A 21,359-nucleotide genomic window follows, 5' to 3' on the forward strand; every position below is an offset into this window, starting at 1 on the left:
ACCACAGTGAACGTGGATATGCGAGGGAGGCTTCCCCAAGTCTGCGTGTGTAGCCAAGTCAGAGTAAAAAACATTCCAGAATATACATAAGATGGGGTTTCCTGGATGTCTCCAGGAATACCAGGTAGCCCCCTGAAGCTGGTTTCTAAACCCTGGTAGGGTTCACCCTAGACCTTTATAGGTTTAGGGGGCGGAGGTTCCCTACTGTGACTCTCCCGGAACCCAGGTGCACTGGCAATGTCAAGGCGGATGCACCTTCCATTTAAAAAACTGAACTATTTTGCATGAGCTATAAAATTATAGAAAAATAAAGATGCAAAAGGCAAATAAAAACTTCATGTATCGAAAAAATGATGAACATGTACCAAGAAAACGGAAAAATACTAATTACCTCTGAAGTATACCTGAATAATAGTGCTCAACAAGTTAACAGCAGAAAAGCAAAGATCCTTTTAAATGTAAATTACATTAAGCAATCTATCAAAAAAACTTGGAAGAGAGACAAAATTGTTATGTACTCTTCCTCGCATGATCTGTTTTCCTCCTGTTACCTTAAGCGGGAGGTATTAATTTACCAGGGCAAGGAGCAGCTCATGGAGACCCAGAGCAACAGGTGAATGACTGTGGCAAAGATCCACAGCTGATATTACTGTCCTGACATGTCTGTTCAGGGGAATAAACATGTCTCAGCTCCTTGTGCTGGTAACATACTATCTGGAGAAAAAGGAATGCTTGCAATTTTACCAATGAAAGTCAGCATCAGATAAGGGATATGATACAATACCATCCAAAATATACCTTATGGGTTTCCCTTTCCTCTTTGCTATTTCTTAGCATGTTAGGTAAATGCAACATATTTGCATGCAAATAGATTCAGAGACATCAGAAGTTTGAATCGTATTTTTTGTATTATGGAAGAAATGTGATAATACATTTATTAACTTAAGAAATAACCAAAATATACATATGTAACATCTATAAAGGAAATATAAATTACCAGGAACCCAATACACAGTCAACTTTTAAAAATAAAAACAATCTTTTATGTCCAAAGCTTTAGGAAAAAAAAAACAAACAAACTGGTTCTTCATTTTCATGTCTACTCTAAAGAAATATTGTTTTTCTCTGGCTTAATCTGAGCTATTTTCAGGTACAGTAATGAAAGAAAAGTCAACATTTTTCCTGCCTTCCTGTATCACTACATAAAATTCACTAACTGCTAGAAATGTCCTGGAAGTTTAACCCTCTCCTTCATCCTTCTGTGGTATTTATAAAACCATCTGCTAGTTCTGTGCATCCATTTATACTTCAGCAGAAACATAAGGTTTGGAGGGTTTTGTTAGAAGGGATTTCCTTCCTGGGCGCCTGAGTGGCTCAGTTGGTTAAGCGACTGCCTTCGGCTCAGGTCATGATCCTGGAGTCCCGGGATCAAGTCCCGCATCGGGCTCCCTGCTCAGCAGGGAGTCTGCTTCTCCCTCTGACCCTCCCCCCTCTCATGTGCTCTCTCTCTCTCATTCTCTCTCTCTCTCTCAAATAAATAAATAAAAACTTAAAAAAAAAAAAAAAAAAAAAAGAAGGGATTTCCTTCCGGAAAGGGCTGTCTCAAAATGAACGGGATCACCTACTAGGTTTGAAATGCTGCAGCCTTTTGGTAGACCAGATAGATCTGTTATTCAAGGGTCTTCTAGGTCACTGACGCGGCATCCATGAGAGGATACGCTAGTTGTTTAAAAAAAGCCCATTTACATCCGCCATAGCCTGTACACAGGTTTGCACGCAGCGCAGAAAAAAGAAAACATTTCTTAGTTTGAACTGTGCAAGCAAAATAAGTTCAGAGACAATAACCAGCAGATAAAAGTATTCCTCCTTACAAATCAAACAGGATGACTTATTTTGCTCGATTTCTAGTGAAAAGAAATTGCCGGCATTTTTCTCATCACTGCCCACCATTCACCAAGTGTTGTTTTGTGAAAATGTTTCCACTAACTGGCATGCATAATCGTAGGGCCGGTCGTCACTCAAGATTAAAGAAGAAAATAAAAATGTAAGTGAGTGTGGCACCTCTCCCTAGAGATGAAAGCAAGTCACAGGGCAGGAAGAATGACGGGGAAGCATCCTCTGAGTGATGCCACTCTGGAACTGAGGCAAATATTTCGCAAATTGCAGCCTTCATGAGGATACCTGTTTTCTAAATGCCTCTTTCAACCAACACATTTTCAGCCGAACATTTGTCAAACCTCTTCTTTTGTTAAGAGTTACCTTGTCAGCTTTTAAAATGGCTTGCGGTTCCTATCCACCTTCTTTGATGGAAATGTGAGAAGTGTGAGTTACTCCCTTTCACAAAGCATCTTGTCAAGGATCCTGACTCTAATCTGACTTCTCCTCGGGGGGCGGGGGGTGGGAAGGAGGGGGGAATCTACCTTCTGGAAACTTAACAAGTGGTGACTATTTGATCATAATTCTGCTTCACAGAAATAAGAGAGGTCATGCAAGGAGAAAACCACCACCAAATACAGAGTTAAGGGGTGACTGGAGAGCTCGACCACAGCCGGAAAATGCTAATGCCCTCACAGGGTTTGCCCCTCAACATCCTGACCGAGCGAATGACTGTACTTGAACAGAGAGAGTTACATAATGAACGGGCAATGTGATGACACCAGCCAGTATGTTCCCTTCGCTGAACGTATGATAAATGGACAAAGAGCAGTCCCCACCTGAAAAATGATGAGGAGGACATGAGGGATGCCCAAAGCGTACTCAACAGAACAAGCTCCTGAAAACGACACCTCGACACGCTCCTGGCCACACCTACCCACGGCTCCTCCCTGCTCAAGTGCACAAGTTCCTATCTTCACCACGTTAAATCATCTCAGAACATTTTCATTCTTCCTGCACACTGATTTCACTGCTTTGTTTCAAATGTCCACGTCCCCTCTTGGAGTCCATGAGAGCCTGGAAGTCGGATCATCTATCTCCTCTGCCTGTCGCTGCTCTAGACTCAGAAGGCCTCTGAGGATGTGCTTGGAACAAGAAGGTCGCTGTGGAAGTCAACCACGGACGTGGATGGAAAGGAAACATGCCAGTAAGTTCTTTACTGATCTCGCTTAGGTAACAAGTCAATTGGTTAGAAAATTGGAAAAAAAGGGAAGGATCATCATCAGCGATTTAAGTGCCAAAGTAAAATTAAAATATGCTTTCTTGGTAGTCTGAAGATCAATATATTAAAAAAAAGGATTTGTTATTGGAAGGGGTATACGTGGCTTATAGAAAAAGACGTAAGGAAGCGAAGAGTAGAAACTGCAGCTTTCAGAACAGAATGCCTAAGATGGAGGTGCTGAATGTGAAACTGGCTTTTTTCGGAAAAATGGGCGTGTAATGAATAAACTGCCTCCTCAAAAGTCATCATATGCACAGCTTTATGCTACAAGTCCTCTGATTAGGAAGTGGCTACTTAAAAAAATCAAAGAATTAAGTCGGGTTCTAGTTACATGAGGCTATAGCAATATACAGCTATTCACATAAAAGAGAACCTTACATGTTAAAACTCAGTGAAACATAATGGTGGCATTCCTGTATAAGTATTTTTTTTAAAAAGAATAAGATTAAGAGTCTGACTTAGTGTCTTACCTAGTTAATAGTCCATGTGTTTGGCTAGTATGTTTGGTAATGGAGTGAGCCCAGCTACTACGGGAGGATGGGTGAAGGACAGAAAGCTGAAATAGAGAACGGCCAACACTCTTCTCTTTCCCAAGGAGGAGAGAAGAGGAGAACTCCGAGGGAATTCACCAAGGGGTCCTGCCCTTGAGGAGGTCACATCAAGTGTATCCTCCCCACAGAGGCTCACAAAGACTCCTCTAAAAGCAGTGAACGGGGTACTAACCTGTCCCCCTAAAAGGGGTTAACAACTCTCCTATGCTTACTTAAGCTTTTGAATGTTCATTTCACTGTGTAAAAGATAATATCATTCTCCATGAGGAAATCAAAAAGCAAGCTGGTAGGCAAATTGCTTAGATTACTCTGATCCTCAAAACTAGGATGCTGATAAGAGAGAGAGGGCTATATAGACAACAAACATGTTACTGATTAAAATGTCATGCTGTATACTCCCTTTCGAATAACTGAACAATTAACTCAATGAAGGCAATGAACCTCATTCATCCGAAATCCTAACCATGTTCAAATAACCAGAAATAGTTTATAATATATCATAAATAGTGTATAATGGTGATTAAGTTGTAATAACGACTAATAATGTCTCTGAGGTAATACAGTATCCATAAATTCACAACTTAATCTTTTAAAATGAAATTAAAATTAGAAGTGCTTTTATAGGCAATGTATTCTAAAACGCTATACATTATAAATTAATGGATGATAAAACAAAAGATTGTTAGCCAGAATAAAAAAGAGTATTTTTCCCAGTTCTCAGTCAAAAAAAGCTTGCGTGTAGATTTTTCTGCATGTTAAAATGTATACAAGGATTTTCTAAAAAGATAACCTACAAACCAAGATCTATGGAGACTGCCACTTACCAACAAAAAATCAGACATCCATCTAAACTGGATGATAGCAATGATTAACAATTTAAGAGGAACAAAATGAACAATAAGCTGCTAATCTGCAATTATATTTTCACACATTTTCATAATGAGCTAATTTCCAAGGCTGAGCTATATTCATATTTAAAGAAACTATATATATAATTGCGCATAACTATGTGGCTCATGAAACAATAAAACACATCTTATACTTCTCTCATTTTACTCTTATAGGTAAGGCTTAAGATATATTGCAAATGTCACAGTATTATCTTAAAAGAAATCTAAACCATACTTTAAGCTGCTTTCATAGATGAGGATATGCTATCATGTCAGCAATTCTAGTCTATTTGGTTTTAACACCATTATTCTTCACAGCTCATCCTCTCTGGGATTCTGCCCGATGGAAACAGGACTATAACAAGTTCCGTATACAAGGGTATACAGGAAGGGGGCTCCAGAACTACAGCCCACCATGTATAGGCAGGGATTCTGCCCTGTTGGTTAATCCTGACCCATTGCCCCAGCATAGATTCAGCGAGGCCTGTGTTGGCGGGGGGGGGGGGGGGGGGGGGGGGGGGGGGCGGGGGGGGGGGCATTGTTCTGATACCAAAAATGCAAGCTCCTAACTGCATGTGACCCTTAATGATCCTCTAGCTCTTCTCAACTAACTGGGATGTTAACTTCTCAAAGGTTGGGGCTGCACGCAAAATCAGATTAAACTGGACTATGGGTTTTTTTTCAAGTCTCTTCTATATTTGCTTAGAAGTAGAGGAGATCAGATTTCAGCATTAAGGATCATGAAAGCATAGGAAAGAATGATCACTTCAATTTGGGGGTGGGATGAGGGGAAAATAATGTCAGAAGATATAACAACAACAGAGCAAGTAGGGGGTGGAAGAATTCCTACCGACCCTGACACAATGAGGAAGAAACAGGTGGGGACGGTTAGGTTTGGAGGCCTGGCTCCTCACAAGCTGCCCTTGACCCAGGGCAAGGACTTGAGGGATTCTGATGCTGCGACTTAAGCTAGCTGATTCCTCCTCCTCTTTTTCTGCCTTTTCTTTTTCTCTTAGAGAGATTATCATCTTGCTAGTGTAAGAGCTTCTGAAGAATAGAATGATGCTTTCCTAGTTGTCTCTCCTGATTCTATAAATAAACCGCTTAACAATTTTGTTCATAACATTTGTTATTTTTTGCAGTCAAAGGAGAAAAAAGTATGTGCTGATCTTAATGTGTCTGGTGAATTTTGTTAGTGCCTTTAATATTCAACTAATACCTTAAAAAATTTTTTTTAACAAATTTGGTACAAATCCCCTTTGAAAATGTCAATTAAAAATCATCTATAAAAAAAGAGACAATTACTACATGTTGTTTATTAATAAAACATTTAAAAATACTATAAGCTAACTGCCACCAATATGACAATGTCATGATAGTTTTTAAAAGTGGTGTAATTACAAATACTATAAAACGACAGTCTACTATTTTAGAGAATCACAGTCTACTTACTATTTGTACGTCTCAGAACGAATATATTCAAAAACATGGGACACGCCAAGCTGGAATTGGTCAGCAATTGGGGTAACCCAGGGATTGTTCTCTGCTTTGAACACTTGCTTCTGACCAGTTAAATCCAAGTTTCCTGAAACGATGGAAGGAAAGAGGAAAAGGTGACGTTCATTTCATCCAACACAAAATCAGGTCTAAGAAGTCCTGCCCAGTAACCACGGCACAACCCCAAGGATCTCTTGGATCATTTGATTTGATTTTTAAAAATTGTGTTACTTCAAGTTCTCAATGGTATGAAAGCAATGTTTAGTCCTAGTACCCTGGCCCAAGAAATTAGGAAGGGAGAGAGGGAGGGAGAAAGGCAGTGGGGGAACGAGGCAGAAAGGAAGTGAAATTGGAAGGCATTCTTGCAAATGCAGCATATGCTTTATTTTTCTAGGTATTTGTTACAGAGAAGAAAACGACCTATCCAAGATCGAAAGAAACAACCCTATCAGAACCTCCTGAAATTCTACTTGACAATGTATATCACCACTTGTCAAATCTGATCTAAACCCAATCCAATCAACACCACTATTCATCAAAGTAGAACATGAGTGAAGGAAGAATGCTGCCCAGGTAAAATTATTACTGCATTCCTCAGGTACCATAAGCACATCACAGAATCAGCACCAAATGAATCTCATTAACATGGTCATGCTAGAAATTCATATCTGTATTGTCCTTATCAGGTGACCGATTACCTTTAAAAAGCATTTCTTCATTTGATTCTCCAGCAGTCCCTAAGGTCAGTCATTGACATCACTTCATAGGTGAAGAAATGGAAACATGGCAAAATTAAGTACTATGTCCAAGATGAGAAAACTTAAGAATGGGGATTTGAACCCAAGGCTCTGATTCCAAATCTCATATTCTTTCTAGAATGTCTGGGGAAGCTATCAGGTTACATGTCCTAGATCAACCAAGGATGAGTTAAGGAAGGCAGCATAAAAAACCCAGTAAGCGCCACCCACCCGAGTATCATCTGTTAGTAATCAGTTGCCTTTTTTTGTTTGTTTGGTATACTCAAAAATGGAAAAGGATATGTGTGAAAGAGCTTTCCATCACACGCTTGCCCTATGCAAGAGACGGGAACAACACAGTTATGGAGCAGAGATGTACGCAGTTTACCTGGCAGGAGGCTCACCAAAGGCCTTTCCCTATAAGCCCTATTGAGGAAGTCCATTTTCAGACCCCCAGTCTACAGGCAGCCAAGGCTATGTAAACATAGACACCCAGCAACCATCCTTCCCAAAACACATCCAAAGTACCATGTTTGTCCTCTTTTGGAACTCTACTTGCCGATTTTGTCATAACTGATAACTCAAAATAAGGAGGACACATTCTGGGATGCAAGTATACCATGAAGCACATAATTTCCTTGCTGATCTGGGCTTTAGAAATGAACAAACATTTTTACTGGGAAGATGATGTGATATTTCTTCTTAAAACAAAAGAATTGAGAGTTTCAATCTGTGTTCTTTTTGTTAGATGAACCTGTAACTATTCAGAAAAAAAAAAAAAAAAAACAGAAGACCAATATAAAAGTGAATACAATTTAATAAAATGCTTTTAAAGAAAACTGATATTACCAAATATTACCAGTGAGTAATTCATCATGATCTTTCCAAAGCTATTTAGACTCTGTTGGTGTTAAGCACAAAAATAAGCAGATAAATTTCTCTCCAAGATTACCAATATTGTCAATTTCCTCATCTTAATGGTTAAACATCATTAGTCAGATATTAAATCATTTGGTAAATTAATGGGCTTTATTCTCTAAACCATGAGTCAGAAAACTGCCTAGGGCAAATGAAAATCCCAGAGCTGCACAAATTCCCTGCTGAGCTGGGTATCTTACTTCGGTGTGACCTTTTAGGCAATGGGCTATTTGTTTGTTTTTATCTTCACTTGGGGAGGGCTTTTAGCTTTCCAAGAATAAAACTGATCTCTCCTTTCAATTCCTCTGTTAATTCTTCTTTTAGGATCTCGTTTCCTATACTCTACGTCCTTGTCCACTCTTCTGTATCATTCTCTTATTACTTTTTTCTTCAATTTCCACTTTTCCTAAAAATGAATATAATGTCTGAAAAAAAGTTTTCCATGTAAAAATTACTTTAAAAAAAAATTCTGTATTTCTTAAGTGTCCTGTGTTAAATACACAGTGAACAGGTTGCCCACAGTTCTTAAGAAGCATGGTCATCGAGGGAAGGGCCCACAAGCCAGACATCAGTAACCATGGTGTAGCAAGTCACTAAGAAGTTGGGGGCGGAGGCACTAGAAGATGAACACCTCTCTTAAAACATTCACCTAATAAACAGGCTGCATTTACATATCTTCCTGTCTCTAAGGCCTGCCCACCGACATCAGCATGAAATCAACCATGAAAAAACAAAAATAACAGAGACATTTGGAAAAAAATATATGTATTCCAAAGTGGCTAAGCAAAGAAGGAAGAGAAGTCATGAAAAGCATGAATTGCATAAGGAAGCAAAGCAATTCCTAAGCAAAGGGATCTACTTGTTAGTGGCTACTCTGACCTAAAGATCATTCCTCCCTGGTTCCCCAAAATTGTTTATCCTACTGAGAAATAGAGTCTGAATTTCTAATGGGTATAATTTGATCTGATGAACATCCAGGACTCCCCATCATTCATATGTTACCACGAATTAACTCAACTGGGATCACAGGGATACTATTCTTTAGTTTGTGGAAGAAGAGTTGGGGGGAGGAGGGAGGGAAGTAGGAGCCCAGAGCACTTCTCACCATGCTGTATTTTCAGGGTGCTGGGTCAGTGTGAGAGCACCGTGGACCAGGGAAAGGCTCTAGGAAGGACCCCCCCCCCCTTCCCCCGCCAGGCAATCCTCAGTTATTCTAAATTTGCTCAGGGACGACGTCCATGGACAGTGAGAGAAAGAGGACTCTCTTCCTTCCTGGGCTGTATCACAAGTTCCCCTCCACCAAGGTCCAAGGGTTGCCCCAAGAATGCAAAAGTACAGGTATACTATGAGCAAAGCAAATTTTAATGGATCAGCTTTGAACCTGAGGTCCAGGTACATTATTTCTGTGGGAAAGATGAGCCTGCTTTCTACCACCTACAACCTACATACCCACTTGGGAATGTACATGGCCTCTTGTTAACTTATTAACAGCCTCTTGCGAAGCCAGCAGCCTTTTTAGTGAAAATCACGTACTAAAGTTCCATGCTCCCTGACTGCCACACATGGAAGACAGAGCTAGGCGAATAATGCCAAGAAAGGTCAGCCGTGTTCTCTGGGCCCTTTTGTCTGAAGCCTCTAACCCCCCGGAGATCTGTCAGTCCCTAGCAATGTCTCTATTTAAGTGCTGTCAATGGAGACAGAAGAGACAGAGGGGACTGCTAATGACGTCTGCTAAGTGGAGCTCGCAGGAGACACTGGATGTGGGCTAGACACATACCCTTTGGGGAAAAGGAGTGTGAGAGTCGGGGTACACACAAAGGATCATGAGACAGATCCTCACGAGCATTTCCATTTCTCCCCCTTCACACTCATCTGTGCATTCTAGCTGGAGGGGGTGGGGGCCTGGGTTACCCTCCCCCACCCCCATGTGTTTATTTTAGTATGGAACAACTCTACTGAATCAGGTGCCCAGGTCCTCCCAGGGCTTCCAGGACTGGGAGGTCACTAGAAAAGAGCAATTCAGGTTCCCCAGGGAGACAAACCGCCCCCGCCCCCCCAGAACGACAGCTTTGCGGTCGAAGCTGTGCTTTCTTTGTAACAAAGAACCCTGAAAACCATGCTTAGCGTCCACGGCCAACCTTAGAGCCGGCCACTCTTGCAGGCGACGGAGCTGGAAATGGCACGCGCCCAGCCGGGCACGGACTCTTCAGAGCGATACGATAACCAGGCTTGGCGTTAGGAGGATGGTGCTTATTTTGTTTTTCAACTTCGTGTCATCAGCAGCGGCGGCGAACACATTCCTTACCTCGGTGCAGCTGTAATCCTCCCAGCCCACTCTCTGGCCCCCGCTTCCTTACCTCACGGCGCGCCGGCCCGGAGGGCAGCAATTTCAGAAGGGGGTTAATATAATTAGAGTAAAGCTGGGCCATGATACTGTGTGAAAAGATGACACCCGTCTCATATTGGCGGAGCAACAAGTTACCCTCGCCTCGGCAAAGCTCATCTGTCAGCTGTGGGAGGTAGGTTCCCTTTTAAGTAATAACATGCAGGAAGCACCTCACCCGGCTGTCAGTCAGGATGCAATCCCCCTCACTGCCGCGCTGCACGCTTCGGTGCGTCTAGTTAGGCGCCCTCAGCCAGCTCCTTTATTAGAAGCCTGAGCGGCACGCTGGCGGTGTTCTAACAAGGATCAGGCAGCAGGATTAAGCACTGTGACAAAGAGGATCTAATAAGCTAGAAAGTGGTGCATCTACAGACACGCTGGCTGGCTCCCAGACATAGATTCACTCTGCTCCCTCTTCAGTGGGAAGGCCCAGGCCACAGGGGAAGCCAGCCAGCACCGTGATTAGTGGTGACCCCCTGACCGATGCTGCTATGAAGATCATATATCACTCAGAGCCGTATTCTGCAATCGCAAATTGGATTTTCCATTTTATTACCTGCAAGAGGACCACATATGCTTCTTGCTGGAGCCTCTAGTACAGTAAGCTTTGCTGTGTGCCCGTAATTTTGTAAACACTAAATCATGCAGAATAATCGGTCTCCTTGCTGGTTATAAATGGGATCGAATGCAATAGGCAATTGTGGGCCCATTAATAAGCATGGTCATTTTCGCTTATGGAAATTGGTTATTTTCATAATCACCCTGTTAAGAATTCTTCCGGAGTACTCCAAATCCTGAAACATGTGGCCAGTAAACATTATTTATCATATATTAAGCAATCCAGAGTATATGGGCAAATTTTTCACATCATCAAAGCAGCATTCCCTCCCTTCATAATTCCAAAATACCACAGAGTGCTTTTTAAATTAATGCACTCTCGAGGCCAGGTGCTCGCTCACAGAAATCTAAGGCCATGGTCTAACAAGGTAAAACTAGCAAACCATGGCTGATTGGGTAGTCTGTCATTAGTGTACTAGATCTGCCCAAACGCAGGTAACTGATTTGCTGTGGAAGGGGTCTAGATGGCATATTATGACAGCTGAAAGATCACCTCTGCTCTTCAGTGAATGCACACACAGAAGCGAACCACAAATGACTCCAACACAAAATAAAAGCTACGTTTAAGACCGCTCCATACATAAAGAGATATTCTACACATAAATCTCTGTAATTCTTATTACTACATATTACACTGTTAATTACAGAAGTACATGATTACAGTTAACAACGGAAGATGGAAGGTTCCTGCTTTTTCACTTCCTTAGCAAAACACTTCACTGGGTGGAAAAAAATGGTCATAAGGATCATAAAATACTGCTGACATTGTAAATGTTTGTAGTAATAAAACACTGGAAACAAGCAGAATGTTCACCAACAGGTGAGGCAGAATAATGTATGTTCCAGCCTGACAGTTATTCCATGAATGGAATAGATTTTTTTGCATGCATTGACGTATAGAAAGAGGTCTACCGTGTAATTAAAAAAAAAATTAAGAGTATTCTAAGTTTGCTATGACTTATTTTTTGAAAAAAAAATCCCATATATGTGCATGAGTAATTGTTTATGTAAAAAAGAAAACAAAGAAGACACAGACATCAAATTGTTAATGTGGGTTTCCTCAAAGAGGGGTAAAAGTTAAGGCAGGACAGGGATTTGAACCAGCAGAACAAAGGGTAAACTATTCATTTTCTCTATCAAGAATTCCATGTGCTTACAAGTAGGGATGATTTTTATAATTAAAAAAGAACAAAGTGCGCTGAAAGGAAATGCCAAAAACAAATACAAAATACGTGAGGCTCATTAATTAGTGCCAAGGAGCGCATCTTATTTAAAAGAGCATCGTCCTACTGCAGTGAACACCAAGCTTTATAGATGATGGTCTATGAAGCCCTAACCGGATTGAGCATCTAAGTCTGAAGCTGTTTCCCTTTCTGCGCATCATCAATGCAATCAGAGTAAGCTGGGATGTCTCATGACAGCTCTCAAATGTATTCTGTGGGGAATTCGAGGCCATCCCGTCATCCTGGCAATTGTCTGCTTAGCCTTTCCGGCAACACATTTTTAAAATAGGCATTCTGCTCATTTAATACACCCAACGCACTGCTGCTTTATGATACATACTTAAACAAACGGTGGCTCTTCCAATCTAGTCAGGGGAAGAGTACAATTTAAATTAAAAAAAAAAAGAAGAAAAACAATACCCTGCCAAGGGGCTCGAACAAAAGCGGCATCTGATTTATGTGTATGCCTGTGTAAAAGGGTTCAGAAGCCCTTTTCACCAATGAAGAAAAATAGCATTTTACACAGGTTTCCCTCTGATGCTCTTCTTGGCCATTGGATGTCTATGCTCCAGGGTCAGATGGAAACAAGGGGCCCTCGGTCGCTCGTAAATATGAGTACCCACCGACAGAGCAGAGGTAACCCCAATGCACGCCACCATAATCGCGTCAATCTTGCGAGTCTCCTTCTCTGGATGTTAAATAAATAATTCATGTTTTCAACCCGCTGGTCACGTAGGATTTCCCAATCATTCTTTCAAATGTGGGAGGTAATCTCATTTTTGCTTGCCAGATTTCCCTTTTATTATGTAATGCTATCAAGTGTAGACAAAGCCCAGGAGATGTGGCCAGAAGACCAGGCTCCTGATCCCAAGTAACATTTCATCAACTTTTTTTTCCCTGAGCTTCGGTTTCCTCAGCTGCCCTGTGGGGATAATAGTACCAATTGACAGGCCCCTGGACAGCAGGCAAAAAGTGTATAAAATGGTTCTGTAAACTGGAAGTCACTACATAAGTATAAAATATTCTTCTCGTTATTATTATTTTAAGTGAAATCTGCAAAGGAGTGAAAATGTACACTTCAAAACAATTTGCCTAAAATAGGTTTGCTCAAGGAATTTATAACCTCCCCAAACTGAATGCACAGTAAGTCAGTATTATTTACACAGTGACCCTCTTAGGAGGAAGGGGCCCCTGTTCATAAGCTTCTCAAAGGTCTGGGATCAAAAAGGAGGGTAAGATCAACTTTAGGGCCACTGATTTCTTTTCCTGCAAGACTGAAAGATCCCTACATGGCCGCGGTCTGAGGCACCCTCCTGATGTCAGTTTCCAGAGTGCCCTGGGACTTTCACTGTCCTCTCCACCCTCAGCCTCTCAAGTTTCCTGGTTCAGGACACCCTTCTGACCACATGGGAAGCGGGAAATGTCAACACCAAGGGAGCATCAGTCCCCCTGGAGACTCCAGGAGAAGTCACTGATTAATGCAATATAAACTAAAATAAATGTATGTTCAAAAGATTAAGTTTCAGTATTGTGACTTTTTATAGGATTGATAAAAGTATCACAAACCAGCCTTCACTAGAGCTGTGCAAGAGAAACGTATACAGAACGGCCACGGTACTGATTTTAAAGCATTTTTTCTGCCAGTTGAGCATTTACTCAACATTCTATCTCAGGTTCCTTCAACAATTCCCTCACTAGCAAGATCTAATATTAATAATATCATTATGTAATGGATTTGTGATACTACAGACAGAAACAATTTGTTGTTCTCTTCCTTAAAGGCCCTCTAGTCCCTGGCTACTCCCTAAAGCCCAGGGTACATGGGGCTCACCATCACATCCACGGGGCCCACTTGCTTTTGCTCCAGAGCACACCTTTAGAAGAGCTACAACTCCCTTTCAATGAAACGTATGACGTCTTTAAGAAGTAAGGGGCAGACCGTTTAAGGAAAGTAAACTTTAGAAATTAACACCCTTAACATGTAAGAGACAAAATCCAAGGTGGTACCTCCCGTTCACGCTGTTTTTTGTTTTTTGTTAAGGATTTTATTTATTTGAGAGAGAGAGAAAGCACAGAAAGAGGGTGAGAGGGAGAAGCAGACTCCCCGCTGAGCAGAACCCGATGTAGGGCTCGATCCCAGGACCCTGAGATCATGACCTGAGCAGAAGGCAGACGCTCAACCGACTGAGCCACCCAGGCACCCCTCCCATTCATGCTTTTGAACACCAAAGTGTAAGGGAATGCAAAGACTAGAGGACAGCAGATTATATCCTGTTCACTTGCAGTTCGTAAGCATCCTTCTATCAAACTGGTACATATTCAAAAGGACTGTAATTCCCAGGGTTGGCCAAGGTTCAAGGATTAGACACTTCCCGACATGGCTGGTCTGAGGACAAAATGGCACCTCTTTAAAGAAAGGTGATTTGGCAATATACAGTAGGAGCTACAAAAATGTTCATACTCTCTGACCCAGTAATTGCATCCTAGTAATAAATTTACACTAAGGAAATGATCACAGATATTCCCAATGATTTATGAATACAAATTTTCAATTCAGTGTTGCTTATGTTCCTCCTCAACATCTGGAAATAGCTCAAATGTCTAAGGGGTTAATAAATTATAAGCACTCATATTATGTAGCCATATCATTAAAAATGTTTTCAAATAGGGCGCCTGGGTGGCTCAGTCGTTAAGCGTCTGCCTTCGGCTCAGGTCATGATCCCAGGGTCCTGGGATCGAGCCCCGCATCGGGCTCCCTGCTCAGCAGGAAGCCTGCTTCTCCCTCTCCCACTCCCCCTGCTTGTATTCCTGCTCTCGCTATCTCTCTCTCTGTCAAATAAATAAATAAAATCTTTAAAAAAAAAAAAAAAGTTTTCAAATAAAATTTAATGACATGGGGTAATGGTCATGACTTAATATTCAGATGAACACAATAGGCTATAAAACTCATAGTATGGCATGTTTTTAAAAAGCATAAGTATCGGGGCGCCTGGGTGGCTCAGTCGTTAAGCGTCTGCCTTCGGCTCAGGTCATGATCCCGGAGTCCTGGGATCGAGCCCCGCATCGGGCTCCCCGCTCTGCGGGAAGCCTGCTTCTCCCTCTCCTGCTCCCCCTGCTGGTGTTCCCTCTCTCGCTGTGTCTCTCTCTGTCAAATAAATAAATAAAATCTTTAAAAAAAAAAAAAAAAAAGCATAAGTATCTACATGTATACATAGGAAAAAGACTAGAAAAAAATACAGCTAAGTAGGTACACACAAGAATAGAGACAAGACAGGAGGGAAATACACTCAGAATCCTAACAGTGGTCATTTCTGAATGGGAGGATCAAGAAAGTTACACTTTTCTGTGTTTCTCAGATTTTCTAAAGCAGTGGTTCTCAAACTTGAGTGTGCATCAAAATTTCCTGGAGGCCTTGTTAAAACTTACAGAATTTTTGATTTAGTAAGACTGGGGAGACACAAGAAACGACAGGTTGTTGGCAAGGATATGGAGAAAGAGGAACCCTCATGCACTGTTGGTGGGAATGCAAACTGGTGTAGCCACAGAAGAAAACAGTACGGAGGTTCCTTAAGAAGTTAAAAATAGAACTACCCTATGATCCCCTAATCACAGTACTGGGTATTTACCTAAGAATACTAAAACCCTAAGTCAAAAAGACAGATGCACCCTTATGTTTATTGCAGCATTATTTTTAATAGCCAAGATACAGAAGCAGCCCAAGTGTCCACCAACAGATGAATGGATAAAAAAGATGTGGCGTAGATGTGTGTGTGTGTATAAAAATGGATAAATATATATAAATACATAAAAAAGAATGAAATCTTGCCATTTATACCAACATGGATGGAGCCAGAGAGGATTATGCTAAGTAAAATAAGTCAGTCAGAGAAAGACAAATACCATGATTTCACTCATATGTGGAATTTAAGAAACAAACGAACAAAGAAAAACAGACACCAACCAAAAAGCCAACTTTTAACCATAGAGAACAAACAGATGGTTACCGGAGGGGAGGTGGGTGGGGGATGTGTGAAATAGGTGAAGTGGATTAAGAGTACAAGCATCAAGGTGAACACTGAGTAATGTACAGAATTACTGAATCACTACGTTGATAGAAGGTTTTTTAAATTTTAAAGAAAGCAAAAAAAATTAAATCTTGAGTATTGAAATCTGTTGAACTTTTACATATTATTACTAGTTCTACTGAAGATGTCAAAATAAGCCCCACAAATCAATGAATGCTTACCATTATCATAATCTTTGTCGTTGTAATTATAATCGCTATTATTTGCCTAGCACGTACCACGTACCAGACGTACCAGACATCGCTTCTAGACCTTTGAATTTTGCACACATTACTCTAAGCAGTCACTACAATCTAGCATGTAAAGTATTATCATTTCATTTTAAAAAAGCGACCACTTGGGCGCCTGGGTGGCTCAATCAGTTAAGCGACTGCCTTTGGCTCAGGTCATGATCCCAGGGTCCTGGGATGGAGTCCTGCATCGGGTTCCCTGCTCAGCGGGGAGTCTGCTTCTCCCTCTGCCCCTCCCCCCTGCTCATGATCTCTCTCTCTCTCTCTCTCTCTCTCTCTCTCTCTCGGATAAATAAAATACTAAAAAAGAAAAAAAAAAAAAGGCAACCACTAACATTCAGGGAGGTTAAGGTCATCCGACTAGTACAAGGCAAAGCTGGGATTCAAAGGCCAATTTATCTGGTTCTTGCAAAGCCCCTGGTCTTTCCAGGACAGGACACGCATCATCTCCTACTGCAAAAAGGTATTGAGTGAGGTAGTGTTGGAATAGTCAGTAACTTGACAAGGTTTAAAGAGCCCCGGGAAGGCATATGCAGAAATACTCCCCCTTAACCCCCTTGTGGGTCCAGAATTCTATCATCAGAAACATTATCTTAAGGGTTGAAAGCCTAGTTGCCGCCAGGTATTCTCTTTTTATATGAAAACACCCTGGAAGAGTAATGCATTAGGTTGATACACTTTCATTAACAGGACAGAGCACTTTTAACAGGTGGCATTAATACAGACACACACTCCCCTAATCAACCCTTTTCAACCAACATCTGAAATGGTACTTTGAGGTTGCATGGGTTACACATATTCTAACTGTAACATTCCTTAGAACCTGATCAAGAGTTAGATGTAAGTACAACTCCAGAGCCCATTAAGGGAAGTTTGGAGGGTGTGAGGGTCTTTGGGGATCGAGTCTTAAGCATATCTAGATTTCTATAGAATTTTATTTTCCAAATTATGTGAAAAGAGGAAATGACTTCTCAGATAACTTTATAGGAGCTAAAGGGCCAAACAAATACAAACTGATCCAATCAGTGTGAATATGATCCCTTTTTTTTTTTTTTAAATTTTATTTATTTATTTGCCAGAGAGATAGAAAGAACACAAGCAGGGGGAGCGGCAGGCAGAGGGAGAAGCAGGCTCCCCGCCGAGCAGGGAGCCTGATATGGGACTCGATCCCAGGACCCCGGGATCATGACCTGAGGCAAAGGCAGAGGCTTAACCTACTGAGCCACCCAAGTGTCCCATGATCCCATCTTCTTAATAATAATAATTTTAACGACCCTCTCAAATGGCAACAACTTGTCTTTTTAATGGCTAACCTCAAAAACAGTTGCTTTTTTAAAAAAAACAAAAAAAAGTATGGCAATTTTTCAGCCAATAGTACTAATACTAAAGTTTAAATGTCATTGTAATATATTACCAAGTACTTGGTTCATATGGAAGTATGAAATGAAATTAATTTTATTTTTTTATTTATATATAAATACCCTTGAATCCAACTTTATTAAAGGTTAAGTAAGGGATCAACCTACTACACAGAACCTAAACTTAAGTTCTATGTAAAAATGGCTTGTTTCGGCTTTGCTCCTCACTCTAGAGCTTACATTTTTATTACTTTGGTGCCATGTGTTACGCTCTCTGCAGAGGCTGGAGATGGTAAGAGTGCAGATATTATGTCATATAAAATATGTACTAATTAGGAACTGTGAGTGACACAAATGCTAAGTCTACAAGAAAAACTGCAACAATTGTAACTTAATTTCCAGTGAATTCAAAATTACGCTAAAAGAAACGCCAAATGTTCTTTAGGTAATGTACTAACAACCCATTTTAATGAGTTTTGATGAACTTCTGCTTATTTTCAAGTTTAACAATAATAGCTCAGAACCAAGATGCAATGGAAAGAAAACCACAACTATCTTTAAAGCAGGGTTTCCATGTGTGTAAATACACACATGCATGTGGACACCCACCTACACACTCACCCTACCCCAGGACTTGAGAAATAAAATAAAAGCAAAAACTACATCCTATAGCAGAAAAACCACAGAGTTGGGGTAAGTTTCTACTTTTACAGATAACTATATACTTTCTTTCAGTATAAGTGATATAAGGCAAATAAATATCCCAAACTAATAAAAACAAGAGGACCTTACTGTCTGGTGCTAATCTAGAGTCAAGCAGAGGCCAAAGATAGAAGCTAATGAATACGTTTAAAAAATTTAACAATAAGGCTTAAGAAACACGAAAGCAAAATAACCACAACTCAAGGTAAAAAAAAGTCTACCCCGCTTCCCCAGGATCTACTTAGACAATTTACCATTCCTAACATATGAAGAAAGTATTAACTATAAATAACAGAGAGAAAACAGAGATCCACCACAACTTGGGATTTGGGTGCGGATGACTGCATCATGAATTTGTTTCCAGTATTTTTGGAAAGCCAACTGTCTTGGGTTAAAAATATGAAATACTGCCACAGTTAACAATAAAAAAGGAAAGTACTATGATACTCTACTCAAGGGGAAAAAAAAAAAAACAACAAACACAAATATAAAATTGTTTTCAATGTGTGAAGGTGCTTCAGAGACTCAATTTATTTACCAAAAAAAAACAGAGCTCACATTAGCCAAGTCCTGGCCTGACTCCAGGCCTTGGCACCTTGAAACAAGTTTTCTGACTATTACTGGTTTACACAGTGTGGTCAATCTCAAAACTCCAGCTTGCTACCATCAAATGTCAGACTATCCTGATCCTCCTTAACCATTATCATCATAAAAATGGTTATCAGGAAAAAAAGAGAAATAGAATTCGTGTGTTCTCAATGACAAGAGTTGTTTAAAACACAAAATGACAACCTTAAGTAGTACGTTATCTATATGTGACCTTTTATACACTATTTGCATTTATTATTTTATTTAATCTTCACAACCTGGAGATCTAAAAGAGATGTTCACAAGGGAAAAATTTTTGCTTGGTAGTTAATTTGACATCAGCAGATATAAACAAACAGTGTCCTATGGCCTCACCAAGAGCCAGTTCCCTGTATTCAGTAACGCAAATTTAAAATAGTAAAATGCTCAAGTCTAGGATAAACAAAGTAGGCTCTGCACAGTGGTCAGAATGGTGGCTGCCATTTTAAAAAACCTGTTCTTTAAAAATGCTATTGTGCAAAATCCTTCACAGGACGTCGACTCACCTTGCATCAACAACGTGGGACCTACTTGGGACGACCACGACCAAACGTGGCATGGCCTTCTGCTTCTACACCTACCTACGTGCCTTCTCCCCTGTGCCTCCTGACAGAACGTAACCCATTCAACGTCACCTCTTCACACAAGCCTGCCTGCACATCTCCACAGAAATTTGATCCCTGTGATCTCTGTCTACCACAGAGACTATTTCTGTTGCAGTACTTATTATATTTTATAATTTTGTTTGCTTGGTGTTTTCCCTTTGGTCTGTTTCTCCAACTCCACTATGCCTTCCATGGACCCAGAAGCAGTTAGGAACGGTCTTGCTCTGCGTGGCGCCTGGACGCGCTCGTAGCAGCGGCGGCTGAGTCTGTACTCCCGGCGTGTAACACCACACTGGAACTGTGACCAAAATGTTTCCGTTTCCGCGTCCCTCCCTATTAAAGAGGATGGGAATTTTGTCTTACACGTTTTTCTTCTCCTGGTGTCTTATCTGGGACGGTGATGTACTTCTCAAGTGGGATGAGAGGTTGGTCCCTGGAAGGGTGCCTTTCACAGGACTTGGAACAAAGTCTTAAAGGCAGCTACACACTTGTTTATCTACACCTCACCCCAGCCCCACCACAGATTGTGACCCCTCTGCTGCCCCGTTTGACGGAAGTGACGGACACTGGCGAGGTCAGTGAGCTGGGCATGGAAAGACAGCAGGGGAGCGGAGGAGAAAGACTAACAGCATTGCAGCAAGCTCTCAAAGGTGTGCCTGATCGGCGGACTGTCGTCACTGTTTACTCTTCAGCGCGCACAATTCCATGTCACCCCAACACAGAAAACAAAATGTACGGCGTAAGTGATAAACAAATAATCTGAAAACGAGGAAAATGCTTTGTGTATTTATGTACCACTGACTAGCCCAGATGTCCTCTGTACATGATCTCAAAGGCACCTGGAAACGGAGAAGAGGGCTCCCAGTTAAGGAAAATGAGGTTTGGAGAGGATTCTGTCACTTCCTGAAGGCCATGGAGCCAGCAAATGGCGGCAATGAGATTCACGCCAAGGTCTGCTCCTTACATGCCACGCTAGGTTGTCAGAAAGGACCGTTTGCTTATTCTCGCCCATTTTTCCTCCTTCCTCTGTCTTCCCTTTCCAAGAAAAAATGACAGTGACAACGGCAAACACTCTCTGAAGTGTGCTGGGGTCGGCGCAAAATGGTCGACTCTGCCTAAAACAGCACGTAACCTCGGCTGTGGTATAAAACACAGATATAAAATATTCTAGACAGCAAATAAATATATATACTTCAGAAATACATCTACAAATATAAATACTAAATAAAAATCAAATAGAAAACAGAAATGCACAGATTCACCGAGTACAGACAGTAGCTGAACTGCATAGATGATCTTGATTTCATGATACAGAACAGTACGTAGGACACCAACGGGAACATTTCGGGAATGAAAAAGTCCTATGAATTTCACAGTTAATTCAGGTTTGGAAGAAAACCCTCTTCGCTTCCTGCTAAACATTTTCTCCTGTACTGGAGTTTCTCTTAAGTCTACCATACCAAAAATAAATTACTCCAAGGAGCGCAATTGGTGGCTCAGTCAGTTAAACGTCTGCCTTCGGCTCAGGTCATGATCCCAGGGTCCTGGGATCGAGTCCCACATCGGGCTCCCTGCTCAGCGGGGAGCCTGCTTCTCCCTCTGCCTGCCTGTGTTCCTCCTCTCTCTCTCTCTCTCTGGCAAATAAATAAAATCTTCAAAAAAAAAAATAAAGTTAAGCATCTTCAAGACACAGGCCCATCTAACATTTACAGCAGGGCCAAACAGATGATACTCCAGAAGATGGAGGTCAGGGGGAAAAAAAAAAAAAAAAATCAAGC

General features: G+C 41.1%; 1 protein-coding gene across 6 annotated transcripts in view; it reads right to left on the reverse strand.

Annotated features, from left to right (window-relative positions):
- The window catches only part of RSU1 (Ras suppressor protein 1), a 192,343-nt gene that overhangs the window by 83,522 nt on the left and 87,462 nt on the right, over window positions 1-21,359 (reverse strand). For 5 of the 6 annotated variants that reach the window (XM_036097051.2, XM_036097050.2, XM_036097049.2 and 2 more), the window contains one exon: window positions 6,051-6,183. The exons of the other annotated variant lie outside the window; for it this stretch is intronic. In XM_036097051.2, the coding sequence (XP_035952944.1) occupies window positions 6,051-6,183 (133 nt within the window). The remainder of the gene's footprint in view (window positions 1-6,050; window positions 6,184-21,359) is intronic. 6 annotated transcript variants of the gene reach the window in all.

This window comes from Halichoerus grypus, chromosome 6 (assembly GCF_964656455.1).
Source record: "Halichoerus grypus chromosome 6, mHalGry1.hap1.1, whole genome shotgun sequence".
Classification (NCBI taxonomy): Eukaryota; Metazoa; Chordata; class Mammalia; order Carnivora; family Phocidae; genus Halichoerus; species Halichoerus grypus.